The 19,139-nt window shown below is 40.2% G+C and overlaps 1 protein-coding gene across 1 annotated transcript in view; it reads right to left on the reverse strand.

The window, feature by feature from the left end:
- Positions 1–19,139, reverse strand: part of LOC128544927 (deleted in malignant brain tumors 1 protein-like) — a 69,197-nt gene that overhangs the window by 10,836 nt on the left and 39,222 nt on the right. Inside the window, exons 6-7 of the mRNA XM_053515240.1 lie at positions 9,300–9,614; positions 8,623–8,925 (exon numbers count right to left, since the gene is read on the reverse strand). Of these exons, the coding sequence (XP_053371215.1) occupies positions 8,623–8,925; positions 9,300–9,614 (618 nt within the window). The remainder of the gene's footprint in view (positions 1–8,622; positions 8,926–9,299; positions 9,615–19,139) is intronic.

Consider the following 19,139-nt stretch of genomic DNA (forward strand, 5'->3'; position numbering starts at 1 on the left):
CTGCGAAATTGGCAGATTTTGATCGAAACCTGGAAAATATGATTTTCTTTTTCGGCTGCCCCTTTTCTCTCCAGCTACTGCATTCAAGGCCGTCGCTGGAGACATAACTAACTCCCCGAAGACCAAGATAACGAGACGCTCTGGAATCCTAATCCCCACCCCCCTTCAAGGACACCTGGCGCAGACTATTACAGGATGTTACAGGCTTACAATCTGACATGCACACACATAACACACACATAACAGCTACAGATAGACACTCTACCTTCCCCATATCCAACGCCTTCGTGTGCTTATTCCCTTCAGTGTGGGTAGGCGGAATCGGGACCAGCGCTCTCTAGCTGCAGGGACTGGAGCTGTCTGCCTACGTTGGACGTTTCCTATCCCCCTGTACCTTCATCGTTGCAATGTTTATGTCTTGTGATTACATGTTTTTATGTGCTTGTTGCTGAGGTATTTTTCACCCCTGATCGCACACTGCCCTTTTCGAAGGACAGTCTGGGAGGGGCTTTTTTCCCCTAGATATCCTATTGTATCTTATTCCTTATTTTTCTATGATGCCGCTGGTTCGGTGGCTGCCGTCGCGACTCTGTGGTCGCACAAATCATTTCACTGCATATTGTACTCTGTATGATTATGTATGTGACAAATAAACTTGAAACATGAAACATGACAGCTAATTATAGACAAGAAAAGAGTGAGACTACGCCCAAGCTCCTCGAGAGGTTTTGAGAGACCTGGACCCTTTTGGGTGGTATTCCTTTGCCTAAGGCAAAGCCTTACCCACTATTCCTTACCACCTTCTTTAATAAGTGTTGACCAAAAATTGTGAAAATTTTAAAGTTTTAATTGTCAGATCGTTCTACAATGACTATTAAAAAAATTGATGAGTGTGTAAGAACAATGGAAGAAGATGGTATTTTAGAAAGCAAACAAGTGGCATGTTTGTTTGTGGAGAGTGAAGGATACAGAGGTAGGAAAAAGGGGGCTAGAGGAGGCAGAGGAGGCCATGGAAGAGGTAGAAGAGGTCTGCAGGATCAGACTCCCCGTAGGTCTGGTAATTGTTATTATTGTAACAAAGAAGATCATTGGGCTCGTGAATGGCTCACGAAGGGTTAGGGTTAGGTTAAACAAGTGCTACAGAACCTTCAAACACAACATATGACGGCTCAGAGACAGTATGGGTATGAAATTATCCTTTGTTCTACAAGTAACTTAGAGATACAATTCACCTCTTCTTTTGATACTCTTGAATATGCTTTGGCACAATTGATCAATGCACAGGACGACACGCTAGTAGATACAGATCATGACTGCTGCTCAGAGATTGTTCACTCGACTAGTATACGTCCTGATCTGACTTCTACCCCATTAACAACTGGTGAAACTCTGTTTGTTAGATGGTTTCTGTTCAAAACCTATGACGGGAAATTTTTCTGTGGTTATGCTGTGTGTGCGCTGCCAGATATAACTTTTGAAGCTGACTGTCTCCCTTTCTCGTCTGCTCAGGCAGCTGAACTTTTTGCTCTTACCCATGCGTGTGTTTTTTCTGAAGGAAAAGATGTCACTATATATACTGATTCTCTGTTTTTGGTCTGCTAAGGGTAAGTCTATTTCTCATTCTTCTCTTGCTCAGGATTTAAAAAATGCATGCCATTTACCTAGTACTCTTGCTATTGTAAAAACTAAGGCTCATTCCTCTGGTGACTTTATGGAAGTGCGAGGTAATTCTCTAGCCGATTGCATTGCTAAAAAAGCGGCCCAAAAACAGATTTTCTTCCTGATTCTGATCAGATCAATACATCTTTTCTGAATGATTCCTCTTTTTGGCAAGCTCAAGGTGCCTACGTTGTTCTGATGGTTTATGGTACTGTGCTGATGGTCGTTTGTGCCTGCCATCTCCTTATCCTCCGTTCCTTGTGCGCAATGTGTAACACCGTGGAGGGCAGTTAAGGAAGATATGAAAAAAACTCTTTTGCATAGCTAACATGCTTGGAACAATTTATTAATTAATATCTAGATGCTTGGTGTGTGCTCAGAATAATGTGACAAAGGGTTTAGCTAAACACAAAAGTCTTCTGTTACCTACTGCTCCGTTTGCCGAGTGGCAAATTGATTTAACACATATGCCTGCATGTGGCCCAATCAAATATCTTCTGGTTTTGGTCGACAAGTTTTCTAGGTGGGTGGAAGCTTTCCCGTGTGTTCGAGAGAATGCAAAAGTGGTGACCCAAGTCATAGTGAAAGAAATAATACCTTGTTATAAGTCAATAGCCTTATGCTATTGACTCAGATAAGGGAACACCTTTTGCATCACAGGTAACACAGAACTTGTGTAAATATCTTTTACTGTCCTGGTATTTTCAAATTCCTTATCATCCACAGTCATCAGGTATAGTATAAAGAACAAATAAGATACTGAAAGAAAAATTGACTAAACAATGCAAACTATGGGGAGTAAAAACTGGGTTGATTTGTTACCTGCTGTTCTAGCTGAAATGATAATGACACCAAGAAAAGATGTGCACATGTCACCACATGGAATTATATTTGGCAGACCCTTTCTTGTGCCATGGAGGAAAGGTAAACCCGCGATAGGACCAACTGATCTTGATGTACATATTGCTGAATATTCTGCTGCTCTAATAGATACTCTACCTAAACATTATGAACAAATTGCTGATGTGACTCCAATGCCCTCAACAAAACCCACACATCCTTTTAATGTGGGAGATACTGTTCTGGAAAAATCTTTGACCCCCAGAAAACTGGGAGATTGTAAATTTGACGGATCAGCAGAAATAATCGCAATCACTCGTACTGCTCACTCATAACTTTTTCCACAGTGGATCCATGCTACTAGGCTGAAGAGATGTCCTGTGGTCATGAGATCAAAAGATGAAAAAATGCGTGTGTATTATTATCTCTCTTTCTCTGTGATTTTTTTTGTTTCCCAGACTAAAGACCTGCTGCAGTGATGACCAACCCCTGACGTGACACAGAGGGGAGACATGACAGAGGGATCGTCTTGGGTTGCCATGGGATGACTTCACTTCTGCTATTAGTGTACCATTCCTGTCTTAGCGCCTCGTGAGGTGGGACGAGTGCAGATTGGGCGTGCCGGCACTCGTAGCATCAAGAAAGGCAATAGTTCACCACCAGTAGTTACTGTATTGATGAGTCAGACCTGTTGTGTCTCTTTGGTCTGTGCATTCTTCACTGTGTACAAATTTTTTTGTATAAGTATGTTTCAGGTTATGTTCCTGTGCCGCATCCAATGACCTATTATCCGCCGGCGACTTCTGGAAAGCTCTGAGTTTTATTCAGTAATGTTTCTTATGAATAAAAAGGGGGAATTCTAAAGAATATTTAATTTCTATTGTGTTTCATGATATACTTTGTTCATGGGAACAGAGTGTTTTCTTTCTTTAACCTTGACACACTTTGCTATCAGCAAACACATGCACCCAGCTTTTTGGTGCTTTTTGTGTGTGTGCATATATACTGTATACTCCTGTCTTCCACAATAAACTTTGAACACCTCACTGAGCACTGACTTGTGTGTTTCATTGAGGGGTTTCCTGGATCCAGGGGGGGCCAAGCAGAATACAGGCTGAGCATAGAGTAGACAAAAGGGGGTCTATTAAAATTCAAGAAATCCTTACACTCAAAAAAATTAACCTGGCTACCTGTTACATGTACTAAAATGTAATATGTGTTTTGTACATAATAATTTCATGTTTCCAAGAAGAACATGAATAAATTATGTTGTATTTACATGAAATTCAACAACTTAACATGTATTAGATTTAATCATGTTGAGATAAACCAAAGAGATCTTGTCACTATAAAAAGCGGAAATATCAGATCAAACATCGCGAGAAGAGAACACAGCGTGTTGAGAAGACAAACGTTTGGCGGGCGTGTGGAAAAGGTAAGCAGGAATTAATTCCCATCTTTCTAAATAGAAACGAAATACTGAACATAAATGTCACCTGCTGTTTAGCGATGTTTAGTCACGTTATTTTGGTTTAAGCTATTTCTTGTATTTTTAATCACACTTAAAATACAGACGGTTATATGCGCATGCTTAATCTGCGGTTCGGTTCTGGTTTCGGTCTGTTCTCATGAGTTGTGAAGCGAGAGGAAGAAAGTATAAATATTGTTCATTTGATAAATTAAGTATCATGAATTTTTATTGAATCTATCTCTGTATTTTTTTACAGGAGTTTGTGAGTGAAAGTGTCCTGTCTGCATCTGACTTCAGGAGTTTCCTGACCAACCGTCTCTAACGGTCATATTTAAAAGTTATAACGTACGGGTATAAAGTACAAAACATTTCTGTTGGTGTTTAATTGTTTTTCTATGATTAATACTTATATGTGGTGTTTTGTTTTGTACATCTTTTCAAATTGAGACGTCATTTTTAAGTTGCTGCTGGAGTAAAATAAAAATCTCCGTTTTATCCAGTTTGTCTTATGCTTCCTTCGTTCACAGAATTCTGTTGACCAGGGCTTGAAATTTAAATTTACTTGAGTTGGATCAACTTAATTTACAACTGAAAAATGTGTTGTACCAACGCTATTCATTTATGTTAACAGTATTAAATTATGTTGGACGCAGCTGTAGTAAATAAGTTAAATGAACCTAATAAAATTAATTTGACTGAACCTAAGAACATTAAGTTGGGCCAACAAAATTGCTTAATGCTGAAAGAAAGCCAATAAATCAAGTGGAAATTCTTTCCATAATTTAATTACGTTCATTCAACAAGTTATTTTTTTGAGTGTATACTTTTGAACTAGTTCTTCTTCCCTGATGGCATGGCCGTCATCGGCTCTTCTGTTTGACTCTACTGTGTCATGCACACTCAATACGTGACCGGCACTAGGAAGTATAAGAGGAGTAAACAAACCACGGCTTAGTGCTCAGTCATTGAGTTTGGCCCATGTCGGTTCAGGATGTTCATCTACCAATTCGTGACTCACCTTTTTGGGTTTTGCTTTCTGATTTGAGTGTGTGTTATAGGACGCAGGTTAAATTTGTGTTTTTCCCTTGCTCCCCTTTTGTGAGAGTCCTTAGACCAACTCGCGTGGCTATCCTGCCTACTCGCTTGCTTCCGTGTTTGGGTTTACCAATCACACTACAAAGGGCTAACTGCTAAAGCTAAGCCTTCTGGTCACTTCAGGTTATTACAATCCAGTGTCTTCTTGTGCCAGTTATGTTTCAAAAGTCTTCAAAAGTGTTACGAAGTGCATCCGACGTAAAACTTTGCCAAATCAATGATGTGAATCACAAATACCATTTCCATACCGGATCGGTCGCGGCCCGGGTTAACAACGACCGCCACCGGTGCTGTTGACCTACGTGTTTGAAAAGCAGAGAGAGAAAAGGAAAGGCAAGAGTTTAGGGTTGATAGTAGGGACTTTGAATGTTGGGACTATGACAGAGGAGGCAAGAAAGTTGGTTGATATGATGCAGAGAAGGAAGGTGGATATACTGTGCGTCCAGGAGACCAGGTGGAAAGGTAGCAAGGCTAGAAGCTTAGGATCAGGGTTCAAATTGATTTACCATTGTGTGGATAGGAAAAGAAATGGAGTAGGAGTAATTCTGAAAAAGGAGTTTGTAAGGAACGTTCTAGAGGTGAAGAGAGTATCAGATAAAGTGATGAGTCTGAAGCTGGAAATTGAAGGGTGATGTTCAATTTTGTTAGTGGCTATGCACCACATGTAGGATGTGAGTTAAAAGAGAAGGAGACATTCTGGGGTGAGTAAGATGAAGTGATACAGAGCATCCCCAGAGGTGAGAGAGTGGTGATTGGTGCAGACTTCAATGGACATGTTGGGGAAGGGAACAGAGGTGATGAAAATGTGATGGGCAGGTTTGGTCTTCAGGACAAGAATGTAGAAGGACAGATGGTGGTGGACTTTGCAAGTAAATACTTTCTTCCAGAAGAGGCAGGAACATGGGGTGACATATAAGAGTGGAGGCAGAAGCACTCAGGTGGACTACATCTTGTGTCGACATTGTAACCTGAAAGAGATCAGTGACTGCAAAGTGTTGGTAGGGAAGAGTGTAGCCAGACAACACAGAATGGTGGTGTGTAAAATAACCCTGGTGGTGAGGAAGGTGAAGAGAAGAAATGCAGAGCAGGGGACAAAGTGGGGGAAGCTGAGAAAGGAAGAATGTTGTGTAGTCTTTAGGGAGGAGTTGAGACAGGCTATGGGTGGTCAGAAGGTGCTTTCAGTTGACTGGACAACTACAGCCAATATGATCAGGGAGACAGGTAGGAGGGTACTTGGTGTATCATCAGGTAAGGGAAAAGTGGACAAGGTGACTTGGTGGTGGAACAAGAAGGTCCAGAAGTGTATACAGGGAAAGAGGCTAGCTAAGAAGAAGTGGGACTCTGAGAGGCCTGAAGAGAGTAGGCAGGATTACAGGGAGATGCAGCGTAAGGTGAAGGTAGAGGTGGCAAAGGCCAAACAAAGAGCATATGAGGACTTGTATGCTAGATTGAATAGTAAGGAGGGTAAGGTGGATCTGTACAGGTTGGCGAGGCAGAGAGATATAGAGATAGAAAGAATGTGCAGCAGGTTAGGGTGATTAAAGATAGAGATGGAAATGTACTGACAGATGCCAGGAGGGTAATGGGAAGATGGAAGGAGTACTTAAAAGCGTTGATGAATGAGGAAAACGAAAGAGAACAAAGAGTAGAAGAGGTGACTGTTGTGGAGCAGGAAGTAGCAAATATTAGTAAAAGTGAGGTGAGAAGGGCATTAAAGAAGATGAAGAGTGGGAAGGCTGTTGGTCCTGAAAACATACCTGTGGAGGTACGGAAGTGCTTGGGAGAGGTGGCAGTAGAATTTCTGACTAGTTTTTTTAACAAGATTTGGGGGAGAGAGAGGATTCCAGAAGAATGGAGGTGTATTAGTGCCGATTTTTAAGAACAAGGAAGAGGTGCAGAACTTTGAGGATGCTAATGGAGAAGTACAGAGAAGTTAATAAAGAGTTGCATTGTGTCTTTGTAGATCTAGAGAAAGCGTATGACAGGGTCTTGAGAGAGGAGCTGTGGTGTTGTATGAGGAAGTCTGGAGTGGCAGAGGAGTATGATAGAGTGGTGCAGGACATGTATGAGAGCTGTAAGGATCGGTTTGGAGCCCCTTTTTATTTGCTAATGACATTGCGCTGTAGCGAAAGCAGGGAACAGGTGGAGGAAAATTTGGAGAGGTGGAGGTAGGAATGAAGGTTAGCCACAGTCGGAAGACGGAATACATGTGTGTAAATGAGAGGAACCAAGAGGAATGGTGAGACTACAGGGAGCAGAGGTAAAGAAGGTGCAGGATTTTAAGTACTTAGGGTCAACGGTCCAGAGCAACGGAGAGTGTGGAAACGAGGTGAAGAGGCGCGTACAGGCAGGTTGGAATGGGTGGAGAAAAGTTTCAGTTGTGTTGTGTGATAAAAGAGTTTTAGCAAGAATGAAAGGAAAGGTGTACAGGACAGTGGTGAGACCATCGATGCTCTACGGCTTAGAGAAAGTGGCATTGAAGAAAAGACAGGAGGCAGAGCTAGAGGTAGCAGAGCTGAAGATGATGAATGAGTTCATCAGAGGGACAACCCACGTTAGATGTTTTGGAGATAAAGTCAGAGAGACCAGATTGAGGTGGTTTGGGCATGTTCAAAGGAGATAATGTGAATATATTGGTAGAAGGATGCTGAGGTTGGAACTGCCAGGCACGAGGTCTAGAGGAAGACCAGAGAGGAGATTTATAGATGCAGTGAGAGAGGACATGAAGTTAGTTGGTGTAAGAGAAGAGAATGCAGAGGATAGGGTTAGCTGAAAGGGAACGGCCTAAAGACAAAGAAGAAGAAGAAGAAGAAGAAGAGGCATTCTAAAAAAGATGATTACAGTGAAAACGAGCAAAAAAAAAAAATAATAATAATAATAATAATAATTTAAAATCACTGTCTAATTCTAAATACTGTTAACATTATTTGTAAAGGTTAGAGGTCATATGTTTAGCTCTGTCTAATCATTTTTTAAACTCTCTTTTAAAATAGAGCTTTCTACATTTGGGTGGAGGGTGAGGGGTGTTGTTGTGTGTGCACACCCCACAGTTTGTATACCTGCTCATATGGTAACCTAAAATAACTTTACATGGGTAAAATATATTAAATGTTGTTTTTATAAATAAAATTACATTTTGTTCACATCATTTGCAAATTAACATGTTAGAAGTAAATCCCTGTGAAATGAATCCTACACAATCACAATCCCTAAAGACTTTGCTCCCTCCCCTATGGGTGGTATTGTATTCATGGTTTTTAAGACACTGATGAGTGCTGGCTCTTCTGCTTGACTCTACTGCATAAAGATTATCAGCAAACACACAAACTATCTGCATCCTGGTTGTCTTTGGGTTCTGCTCTGTCTACACACAAAGTGCTCAAGTAGTTTCAATAATCCAGCGAACACTCTATCATCAATGCATGTACATGCACAAATGTCAAAAAGCTAAGTAACTGTGCTATATCTATGTATTGTTTTTACAATTCACTAAAATTTATCTGTTTAAAATAAAATAATTACATTTATTATACGGTCATAAAAAAAAGAGTTTTTACCTGAGCAAGTAACACCAGCATCTTCACCATGGTTACAGTTGTGTGTTCCAAATCCCCTATGAGAGCACCGTGTGATGGTGCTTTCAGTTCCAGAACAGCGAACATCATCCATCCATATTGGGCCACTTCCCTGACCAAAGGTGGCATTTTGATGAGCGCTGACAGCATCACCACATCCAAGCTGTCTACACACCACCTGTGCATCATTCATGCCCCAGTTATCATCACACACTGTTCCCCACTGGTTATTATAATAGACTTCCACTCTACCAGAGCAGGAGTTACTGCCACCAACGAGTCGTATGTTAACGCCATCTAAGACAAATAACAATGTATGGAGATATTATTACCATAACAGAAATACAAAATAAATAAATTCCTTCATTTCTCAAATTGTGAGGTGTAAGAGGTGTAAGACTTTGTAACAGTTGGAAGGTAATTTGTGACAGTTCAAGGATGAAAACTAAATGCATCCTGGTTGTCTTTGGGTTCTGCTCTGTCTACACTCACAAAGTGCTCAAGTAGTTTTAATAATCCAGCAAACACCAGATCCTCAAGCTACATGCACAAATATTAGAAAGCTAAGTAACTGTGCTATATTTATGTAGTGTTTTTACAATTCACTAAAATAATTATTTTAAAAAATACATATTATATTTATTACAAAGTCATAATAAAAGAGTTTTCTGTACCAAAGCAAGTAACACCAGCATCTTCACCATGGTTACAGTTGTGTATTCCAAATCCCCTATGAGTGCACTGTGTGATGGTGCTTTCTCTTCCAGAACAGCGAACATCATCCATCCATATTGGACCACTTCCCCGACCAAAGAAGGCACCGTAATGAGCGCTGACAGCATTACCACATGCAAGCTGTCTACACACCACCTGTGCACCATTCATGTCCCAGTCATCATCACACACTGTTCCCCACTGGTTATTATAATAGACTTCCACTCTACCAGAGCAGGAGTTACTGCCACCAAGAAGTTGTATGTTAGCGCCATCTAAGTCAAAAAACAAAATATATGGTGATATGAGAAACATGACAGAAATACAAAAAGGAGGTGTAGGAGGTACCTTTTAACAGTACATAGGTAAATTGTTAGTTTGTAGACAGTTCTTGACAACTGTAAGAGGCTGTGCAACTGAGCCTCAGCTTCTAGTAGAAATACATTTTAAATCAGAAACTAAACAGAATTGCTAGTACCAAACAGCAACATAAAAAATAAAACAAAAAGCTGTTCATTTAAAACATACAAAAATAACTGTGGTGACTTCAGGATAAAACAACAGAAATTACAATTACACAATCTTACATATCACTATGGAGTGATATCTCGGACAATATTAAAAAAAAATTGCAAATTGCATTTGCAAATGCGTTTCCCATATGTGAACGCACAAAGTGTGCCATAATTCAAATGCAATTGCAAACTTTGCATTACCGTTTGCTTTTTCGCCTTCGCGAATGCACACTGACTGCCAAATTTCAAATGAAAAAGAAAAGTCCATTTGCATTTGCATTTCCCACATCGAATCATCTGCCTCCATCTAACCCTATCCTCTGCATCCTCTTTTCTTACACCAACTAACTTCATGTCCTCTCTCACTGCATCCATAAATCTCCTGTTTGGTCTTTCTCTAGACCTCCTGCCTGGCAGTTTAAACCTCAGCATCCTTCTACCGATATATTCACCATCTCTCCTCTGAACATGCCCAAACCACCTCAATCTGGCCTTTCTGACTTTATCTCCAAAACATCTAACATGGGATGTCCCTCTGATGAACTCATCCTTGTCACTCCCAAGGAGAACCTCAACATCTTCAGCTCTGCTACCTCCAACTTTGCCTCCTCTTCTTTTCTCGTCTTTTCTTCAGTGCCACTGTCTCTAAGCCATAGAGCATCGCTGGTCTCACCACTGTCCTGTACACCTTTACTTTCATTCTCGCTAATACTCTTTTATCGCACAACACACCTGACACTTTTTTCCACCCATTCCAACCTGCCTGTACCCGCCTCTTCACCTCCTTTCCACACTCTCCGTTGCTCTGGACCGTTGACCCCAAGTACTTAAAGTCCTGCACCTTTTTTACCTCTGCTCCCTCTGTATCCTCACCATTCCTCTTGGGTTCCTCTCATTCACACACATGTATTCCATTTTACTGTGGCTAACCTTCATTCCTTTGCTTTCCAGAGCATACCTCCTCCTCTCCAAATTTTCTTCCACCTGTTCCCTACTCTCGCTATAAAGCACAATGTCATCTGCAAACATCATAGTCCATGGAGACTCCTGTCTAACCTCATCTGTCATCCTGTCCATCACCAGAGCAAACAAAAAGGGACTTGGAGCCAATCCTTGATGCAGACCCACCTCCACCTTAAACTCTTCTGTCACACCTACAGCAAATCTCACCACTGTCTTACAGCTCTCATACATGTCCTGCACCACTCTAACATACTTCTCTGCCACTCCAGACTTCCTCATACAACACCACAGCTCCTCTCTTGGCACCTTGTTGTACGCCTTCTCTAAATCTACAAAGACACAATGCAACTCTTTATTACCTTCTCTGTACTTCTCCACCAGCATCCTCAAAGCAAATACTGCATCTGAAGTACTCTTTCTAGGCATTAAACCATATTGCTGCTCACAAATGCCCACCTCTGTCCTTAACCTAGCTTCCACTACTCTTTCCCACAGCTTCATTGTCTGGCTCATTAGCTTTATGCCTCTGTAATTGCCACAGCTCTGCACATCTCCCTTGTTCTTAAAAATCAGCACCAATACACTTCTCCTCCATTCCTCTGGAATCCTCTCACTCTCCAAGATCTTGTTAAACAAACTAGTTAAAAACTCTACTGCCACCTCTCCTAAGCACTTCCATACCTCCACAGGTATGTCATCAGGACCAACAGCCTTTCCACTCTTTATCCTCTTCAACGCCCTTCTCACCTCACTTCTACTAATATTTGCTACTTCCTGTTCCACAACAGTCACCTCTTCTACTCTTTGTTCTCTTTCGTTTTCCTCATTCATCAACTCCTTAAAGTACTCCTTCCATCTTCCCATTACCCTCCTGGCATCTGTCAGTACATTTCCATCTCTATCTTTAATCACTCTAACCTGCTGCACATCCTTCCCATCTCTATCTCTCTGCCTCGCCAACCTGTACAGATCCACCTCTCCCTCCTTACTGTCTAGCCTAGCATACAAGTCCTCATATGCTCTTTGTTTGGCCTTTGCCACCTCTACCTTCACCTTACTCTGCATCTCCCTGTACTCCTGTCTACTCTCTTCAGTCCTCTCAGTGTCCCACTTCTTCTTAGCTAGCCTCTTTCCCTGTATACACTCCTGGACTTCCTCGTTCCACCACCAAGTCTCCTTGTCCACTTTCCCCTTACCTGATGATACACCAAGTACCCTCCTACCTGTCTCCCTGATCACATTGGCTGTAGTTGTCCAGTTAACTGAAAGCACCTCCCAACCACCCACAGCCTGTCTCAACTCCTCCCTGAAGACTACACAACATTCTTCCTTTCTCAGCTTCCACCACTTTGTCCTCTGCTCTGCCTTTGTCCTCTTTACCTTCCTCAAGTCAGGCTTACAAGTCATGAGTCTGTCATATTTGAATAGCAAAATCAATTACCACGTTTGCTTTTTCACTTTCTCTGCGTCACGCGTCAAGCCGGCCAAAATTCAAATGCAATCGCAAAACAATCTGGGCTTCCCACACACACAGAAACACACACACACACACACACACACACACACACACACACACTCTCTCGCCTTTACAGTCCCTCTCCCACCCTCTCCTCCTCTCGGCTTCGCACACACACACACACACACACACACACACACGCACACTCCCTGCCTTACCCAGACACTCCGCTCTGTCGCATTTCTTTTCAAAGGTAAAGTGCAGGTTAATTTATTTTTTATTTTTTTACTTTTCAGCAGTGATTTCGTATATGTGCTCACGTGAGTGTGACTAGCAATGTTCCTTGCTAATTTTTACCGATAAAACAGTCTCTCTGTTAATGTGTGTGGGTGCACACGCACATTACACACCGAACACACACACACACACACATATCTAAAATCTGGTCACACATACACACACACACACACACAGCGCCTGCATGCACAAACGGAAACACTTATTTGTTGGGATTTATTTTTACTTTTTTTAAGGTAAAGTGCAGGTTACTTTGTTTCATTTTTACTTTATATTTTGTATGAATTATTTTAATGTATTTATTTTTTGGGGGGCTGTAGAACAAATACTTTGAGTTTCCATTATTTCCAATTTCCGGAATGAATTATGCTTATAATCCGAGGTTCCACTAATATATATATATATATATATATATATATATATATATATATATATATATAGTGTATAAAGTGTGAAAGCAAATTTCCCCATGAGGAATAATGCTGTTATTATGAACGGAATCACTGCTGTAAAGTAAAACAAACAAACAAATGAACCTGCCCTTTGTCTTTGAAAAGAATCACGACACAGCAGTGTTTCTGTGCAAAGCAGACAGAGAAAGTTAAAATGCTCTTTATTACTATAGGTCACACTTGGTTAATACACTTGTTTCAACAATTTCATCAGTACATTATATCACATCACATGAGTACCAAAGAAGAAAAAGGTAAACTACATCAAACGTGAAAGAGATATTTTTCTTCGACAACTGAGCACAAAGCCCCATTACGACACCATTTCATGTCAAAGGTTGTCAAATTCTTTGTAGACTTATAAAAACAAAAATCAATCAACACTTGTGATTTCACCAGATTTAAAAACATTGCCACCACATCTTCACCAGACAGTCTTTCAAAGCTCATTTTTCCTACTCATGTAAATGTAAACTTAGCCTGACCTAGAACAAAATTCAAAAGCTGACATGTAGCCCTTTTGGATCGAACAAACTTAAAACCAAAAATAAACATTCTCATTGAAAACAATTCATTAAAAAAGACGAAGCTTTTTTCCATAAGTAGGAATAGAGGTTTCAGTCTATCACATTCCATGAAGGCATAAAAGACGGTTTCTCTTTTTGAACAAAAAGGGCAATCAGCAATGACTTCAGGATTAAGAACTGAAACAAAAATATTAACTGCAATGGCACAGTGAAGAAGTCTCCACTGTATATCCTCTGCTCGTTTAGATAATGGTGGCTTATACAGTGACCTCCATTTAGGTTTTACATTTTCTTCTACACCCAAAACTTTGCGCCAAGGTGTGTCAACTTTTTCATTCAGTACTTTTTTATTGAAGACTTTAACACATGTTTTATAAAATGCTTTACCAGTAGCTGTGGACAGCATTCAGCATTTAAAAAGGTCTCTTACAACCCTCCAATTTGAGTTACAAGGTAAAAAAATTAGTTCAGAGTTGGTAACATTTACTCGTTCATAATTGTCCATCAGTAGACTTTTTTCTTCATCACTGACCAGTGACTTCAAGTTCTTTAGCATCTGTTTAACAGTCCGCAAGGACATGACTTTTAAACAACAGGGCACTTCCTCTGTTTTTCCAAAGTCCATCCCAGCAACACGAATCAAACGGCCAAGTGGCGATCTGTGAATTCAGCAACAGTGCATTAAGTCCACAAAAGGAGGAATTGTCCTTTGTTAGATCAAAACGTGCTCCATTTATTAAAGGCTCTTCCAAAAGCCAGTGAAGAGAAGGTGTTGTCTCAATTCTCTGCAAGTTAAAAAGACTCCAAACCTTAAACAGATTATTATAAAACACTGGCAGTCTACTCACATTCAGTTTAAGGGGGTCCATTAAAAACAAAGGTTTATCCAACCTCAAACCTGCAATGCTGTGCAAGATAGAGCATGTAACAGCTCGCCAACCGTTCACTGTGGACCCATACAAAAATCTTTGTAAAAATTGCAAACGGAATGCTGCTATTCTACTTTTCAATTGTATTAAACCATGACCACCCTTTTTTTTTAGTCTGTGCCAAAGACTGGAAGCTACTAAATTATTCACAATTAATATTCTCCCTTTGTATGACATCTTTGGTATTAGCCATTTCCATTTATCAAGTCTAACTTTCACTTTATCAACAACCCCTTCCTAGTTTTTCTGGATGAATGTTTCATCTCCCAAGTACACACCTAAGTACTTAAACCCTCTTGTTCCCCAGTTCAAACCTTCAGGAAGGCTGAATCTCAAAATCCCACCCTGCTCTCAACTCATTCTTATACAAGTTTTCATAGAATGTACAAGCTCTTTTACGTATTTCTCCGTGACTAGTTAAAATATCTCCTGTCTCAGAGCGCAAAGCATGCAGAGAACGTTTTTGTCCATTTTTCTTTTCAAGACTAAAAAAATATTTGGATGGTGCATCAATCTGTTTAATACTTGTAAAATGAGAATGAACATGTAATTTTGATTATTTATATCTGTCTCCAAGGCTTTCATCGACTTATTTAGCTCTTTGGTCGTTTTTGGACGTTGCAAGTATACTGTTGACAAAGTTGTTTTATTTGAACCTTTCCGAAATCCCACCATTGCTTTATGTTTTGAAACAAATCTTTGGTTTTTCTAAAGTCTTCCCAAAAGAGCTTATAGACGTCCTTAAAGTCCTTATTACACAGTAAATTTGTGTTAAAATGCCAATAAGCACTATGGGGCTTGATTTGACTTAAAAAGAAAAAACACGAAATCATGTGACGATCAGAGAAACTGACTGGAGATATAACACAGCCTTTAAAGATACCCAACTTTAAAACCCATGTATACTGTCTCTGTCCATCATGAAAATGTCTCCAAATGTCACATAGATCATTCGTATTTATAACTTTAATAAGACGTTTACGTGAAAGCATGTGGGGCTCAGTGTGATTTTTTTCATTAGGACTTTCTGTACAATTAATGACACCACCTAAGAATAAATATTGTTCTGTACTACAACTTTGTGCTTATGCACCAACATTGGCAATGGAAAGGTTGTTGTTTTTAGATATGCTTAGTTCTAGAATACAAACAAAAATCAAAACATATTTTTCAAAAATTGCTCTTATTTTTACAATCTCATCAACTTGATATAAAATTAGACAAAATTGTTTTGAAAATAAAATCCCCACACCACCACTAAGTGTGGTTTTGTGACTTAGGATAGAAACCCCATCCCATTCCTGCATCTAATCAGCAGCATTTGTAACATCACTGTGTGACTCTTAAATGAAAATAACATCTATTTATTTTGTTTAATAACTTCAAACAGTTTAGCTCTTTTTCTGCTATTTCTAGCACCATTCACATTAAGTGATGCAACACACACTTCAGTCATACTCATAAATAAAAGCAAAAGTACAACCAGACTGCTATAATTCATTTTTGTTAATTTAAGCTTTTTCACCGCCATCATTCAGGGTTAAGTTTCCGTATTATGTTCTTTAACCGGGACACTTCTTTATTTAAAAAACAGCCTTCAGCCATGTACCTTTGGGTTTTTTCTACAAACTGTCCCACATCTGGGAAGTACTTATTGACTAAAACCCCTTTCCTTTTCTTCGTTAACTTAAGGAACAGTTAGAAAACTCAATCTGTGACAGAGTTACACTTGAGTCAGATAATTCACTTTCACTCTCTGAATCGATCTGATTTTCAAGATCTACTTTCTTAATCTGCCGAGAATTGTTTACTTTGTCTGACTTTTTCCTTTTCAGTGGCACCTTAAACACTGTTTGTTCTACACCAGTTTCATTAAGCCTATTGTCAGCCTCCCAAACATCCCCAATGTCAATTTCTAAAACCATTTTATCACTTGGCTCACCTCTGTCTCTCTCTTCTTCAACATCTTTTGCACTTTGGATTTCCTCCTCCACTGAAACCGCTGCACTCTTCGCAATCCCAGTGCCATGAGCATTATCATGGGCGCTCACCTGCGCCACCGCTGATTCCACCTCCGCGGAGTCTTTTTCCCGTCATTAGCTGCGCTTTCCGCGCCAGCCGTGCGGCCACTCTTTCCTTGTTTGCTGGGACAAGATCGAAACAAATGGCCGATTGTTCCACGGCCAAAACATTTAATCTTGTCAGTGGTTATAAAAACCACATAATCAAAGTCATCCACTCGGAAATTTAGCGGGAGGTCTAGATCAGAGTCATTTGTTATAATCATGTAAACTGAGCGTCTAAAAGATACAACGTGTTTCAGTAAAGGAGAAACGCTACCAATTGGAATCTTTTTAACAGAGGAGACCAGTTTTCCATAGACAATGCTTGTATTAAAACGTTGTCACTAATAAACGGCGGGATGTTCGATTTAGTGACTCGTTTTGACGGTAATGAAAGTGGTAGAACGGGAGTGAAAACGCCGTCAAGTACGATTCCTCTCTGAACTAACTCATTGGCCTTTTCAATTGTGCTTAAAAAGATAGCGATGGCACTGTTCATTCTTGAGGCAGACAGTACATTATCGTGTCCCACAACTTCACCCACAGCTAAAGCCCAACTCTCCACGCTCACTGCAGACGCCACTTTCACACCGTGACGAAGCGTGAGTGAGTTTAAACCCCGTGCACCTGTAGCTACCATGGTTCTCCTACACCCAAAAACCCACCCTCCTACAAAGACACAACCCAAAAATTATCTATACTAAGAAAAACAACTAAATCTTCACACTATACAAAAAGAAAAAAAAGATAAAGAAAAAGGTTGAGCAAGAGAGAGTTTGTGTGAGTGTTTGTGTGGGTGTGAAACAGAGAGGAGTTGTGGGGGTATGTAAAGGTGAGAGAGAGAGAGAGAAAGAGAGAGAGAGAGAGAGAAAGAGAGTATGCACACACATAACGACAGGCTGAAACAGAGAGGAAGAAAATGGATTTTTAACCTCTCTAATGATAGTTTCTTTTGCTTTACACGCACGCACACACGTGTGTTATAAGAAACAGTAAATGCACGCAGTACACACACGCTTACAAACACAAAATAAAATTTTAAAGCACACACGTGGTCACAGGTTATAGTAAACAGTACACACGCGCACGGATGTTAATTATACCAGTAAGGGACATGCACTAAGACCCAGCAGGGGAGATGATTACCCGCAATAGAGAGAGAAAAAACATTGGCTCAGGTGTAATCATGTGGTGCTCGGTGTCAAAACAAAAAGTGCATGCGTGATACATGAATGATACTCATAAACCAAGACTTGCTCGTTTTTCAAGTCAACATTTATTAAAAATCTTTGCTTGTCTTGGAGAACGCTCGCGAACCGCGTTACTCACAATCTGAGGTTTCACTGTATATATATATATATATATATATATATATATATATACAGTGATATATATACACAGTATATATATATATATATATATATATATATACAGTGATATATATACACAGTATACAGTGGTGTGAAAAACTATTTGCCCCCTTCCTGATTTCTTATTCTTTTGCATGTTTGCCACACAAAATGTTTCTGATCATCAAACACATTTAACTATTAGTCAAAGATATCATAATTGAACACAAAAAGCAGTTTTTAAATGATGGTTTTTATTATTTAGGGAGAAAAAAAATCCAAACCTACATGGCCCTGTGTAAAAAAAGTGATTGCCCCCCTTGTTAAAAAATTATTTAACTGTGGTTTATCACACCTGAGTTCAATTTCTGTAGTCACCCCCAGGCCTGATTACTGCCACACCTGTTTCAATCAAGAAATCACTTAAATAGGAGCTACCTGACACAGAGAAGTGGACCAAAAGCACCTCAAAAGCTAGACATCATGCCAAGATCCAAAAAAATTCAGGAACAAATGAGAACAAAAGTAATTGAGATCTATCAGTCTGGTAAAGGTTATAAAGCCATTTCTAAAGCTTTGGGACTCCAGCGAACCACAGTGAGAGCCATTATCCACAAATGGCAAAAACATGGAACAGTGATGAACCTTCCCAGGAGTGGCCGGCTGACCAAAATTACCCCAAGAGCGCAGAGACCACTCATCCGAGAGGCCACAAAAGACCCCAGGACTACATCTAAAGAACTGCAGGCCTCACTTGCCTCAATTAAGGTCAGTGTTCACGACTCCACCATAAGAAAGAGACTGGGCAAAAATGGCCTGCATGGCACATTTCCAGAGCGCAAACCACTTAAGCAAAAAGAATATTAAGGCTCGTCTCAATTTTGCTAAAAAACATCTCAATGATTGCCAAGACTTTTGGGAAAATACTCTGTGGACCGACGAGACAAAAGTTGAACTTTTTGAAAGGTGTGTGTCCCGTTACATCTGGCGTAAAAGTAACACAGCATTTCAGAAAAAGAACATCATACCAACAGTAAAATATGGTGGTGGTAGTGTGATGGTCTGGGGTTGTTTTGCTGCTTCAGGACCTGGAAGGCTTGCTGTGATAGATGGAACCATGAATTCTACTGTCTACTAAAAAATCCTGAAGGAGAATGTCCGGCCATCTGTTCGTCAACTCAAACTGAAGCGATCTTGGGTGCTGCAGCAGGACAATGACCCAAAACACACCAGC

The sequence above is a fragment of the Clarias gariepinus genome, chromosome 16 (assembly GCF_024256425.1).
Source record: "Clarias gariepinus isolate MV-2021 ecotype Netherlands chromosome 16, CGAR_prim_01v2, whole genome shotgun sequence".
NCBI lineage: Eukaryota > Metazoa > Chordata > Actinopteri > Siluriformes > Clariidae > Clarias > Clarias gariepinus.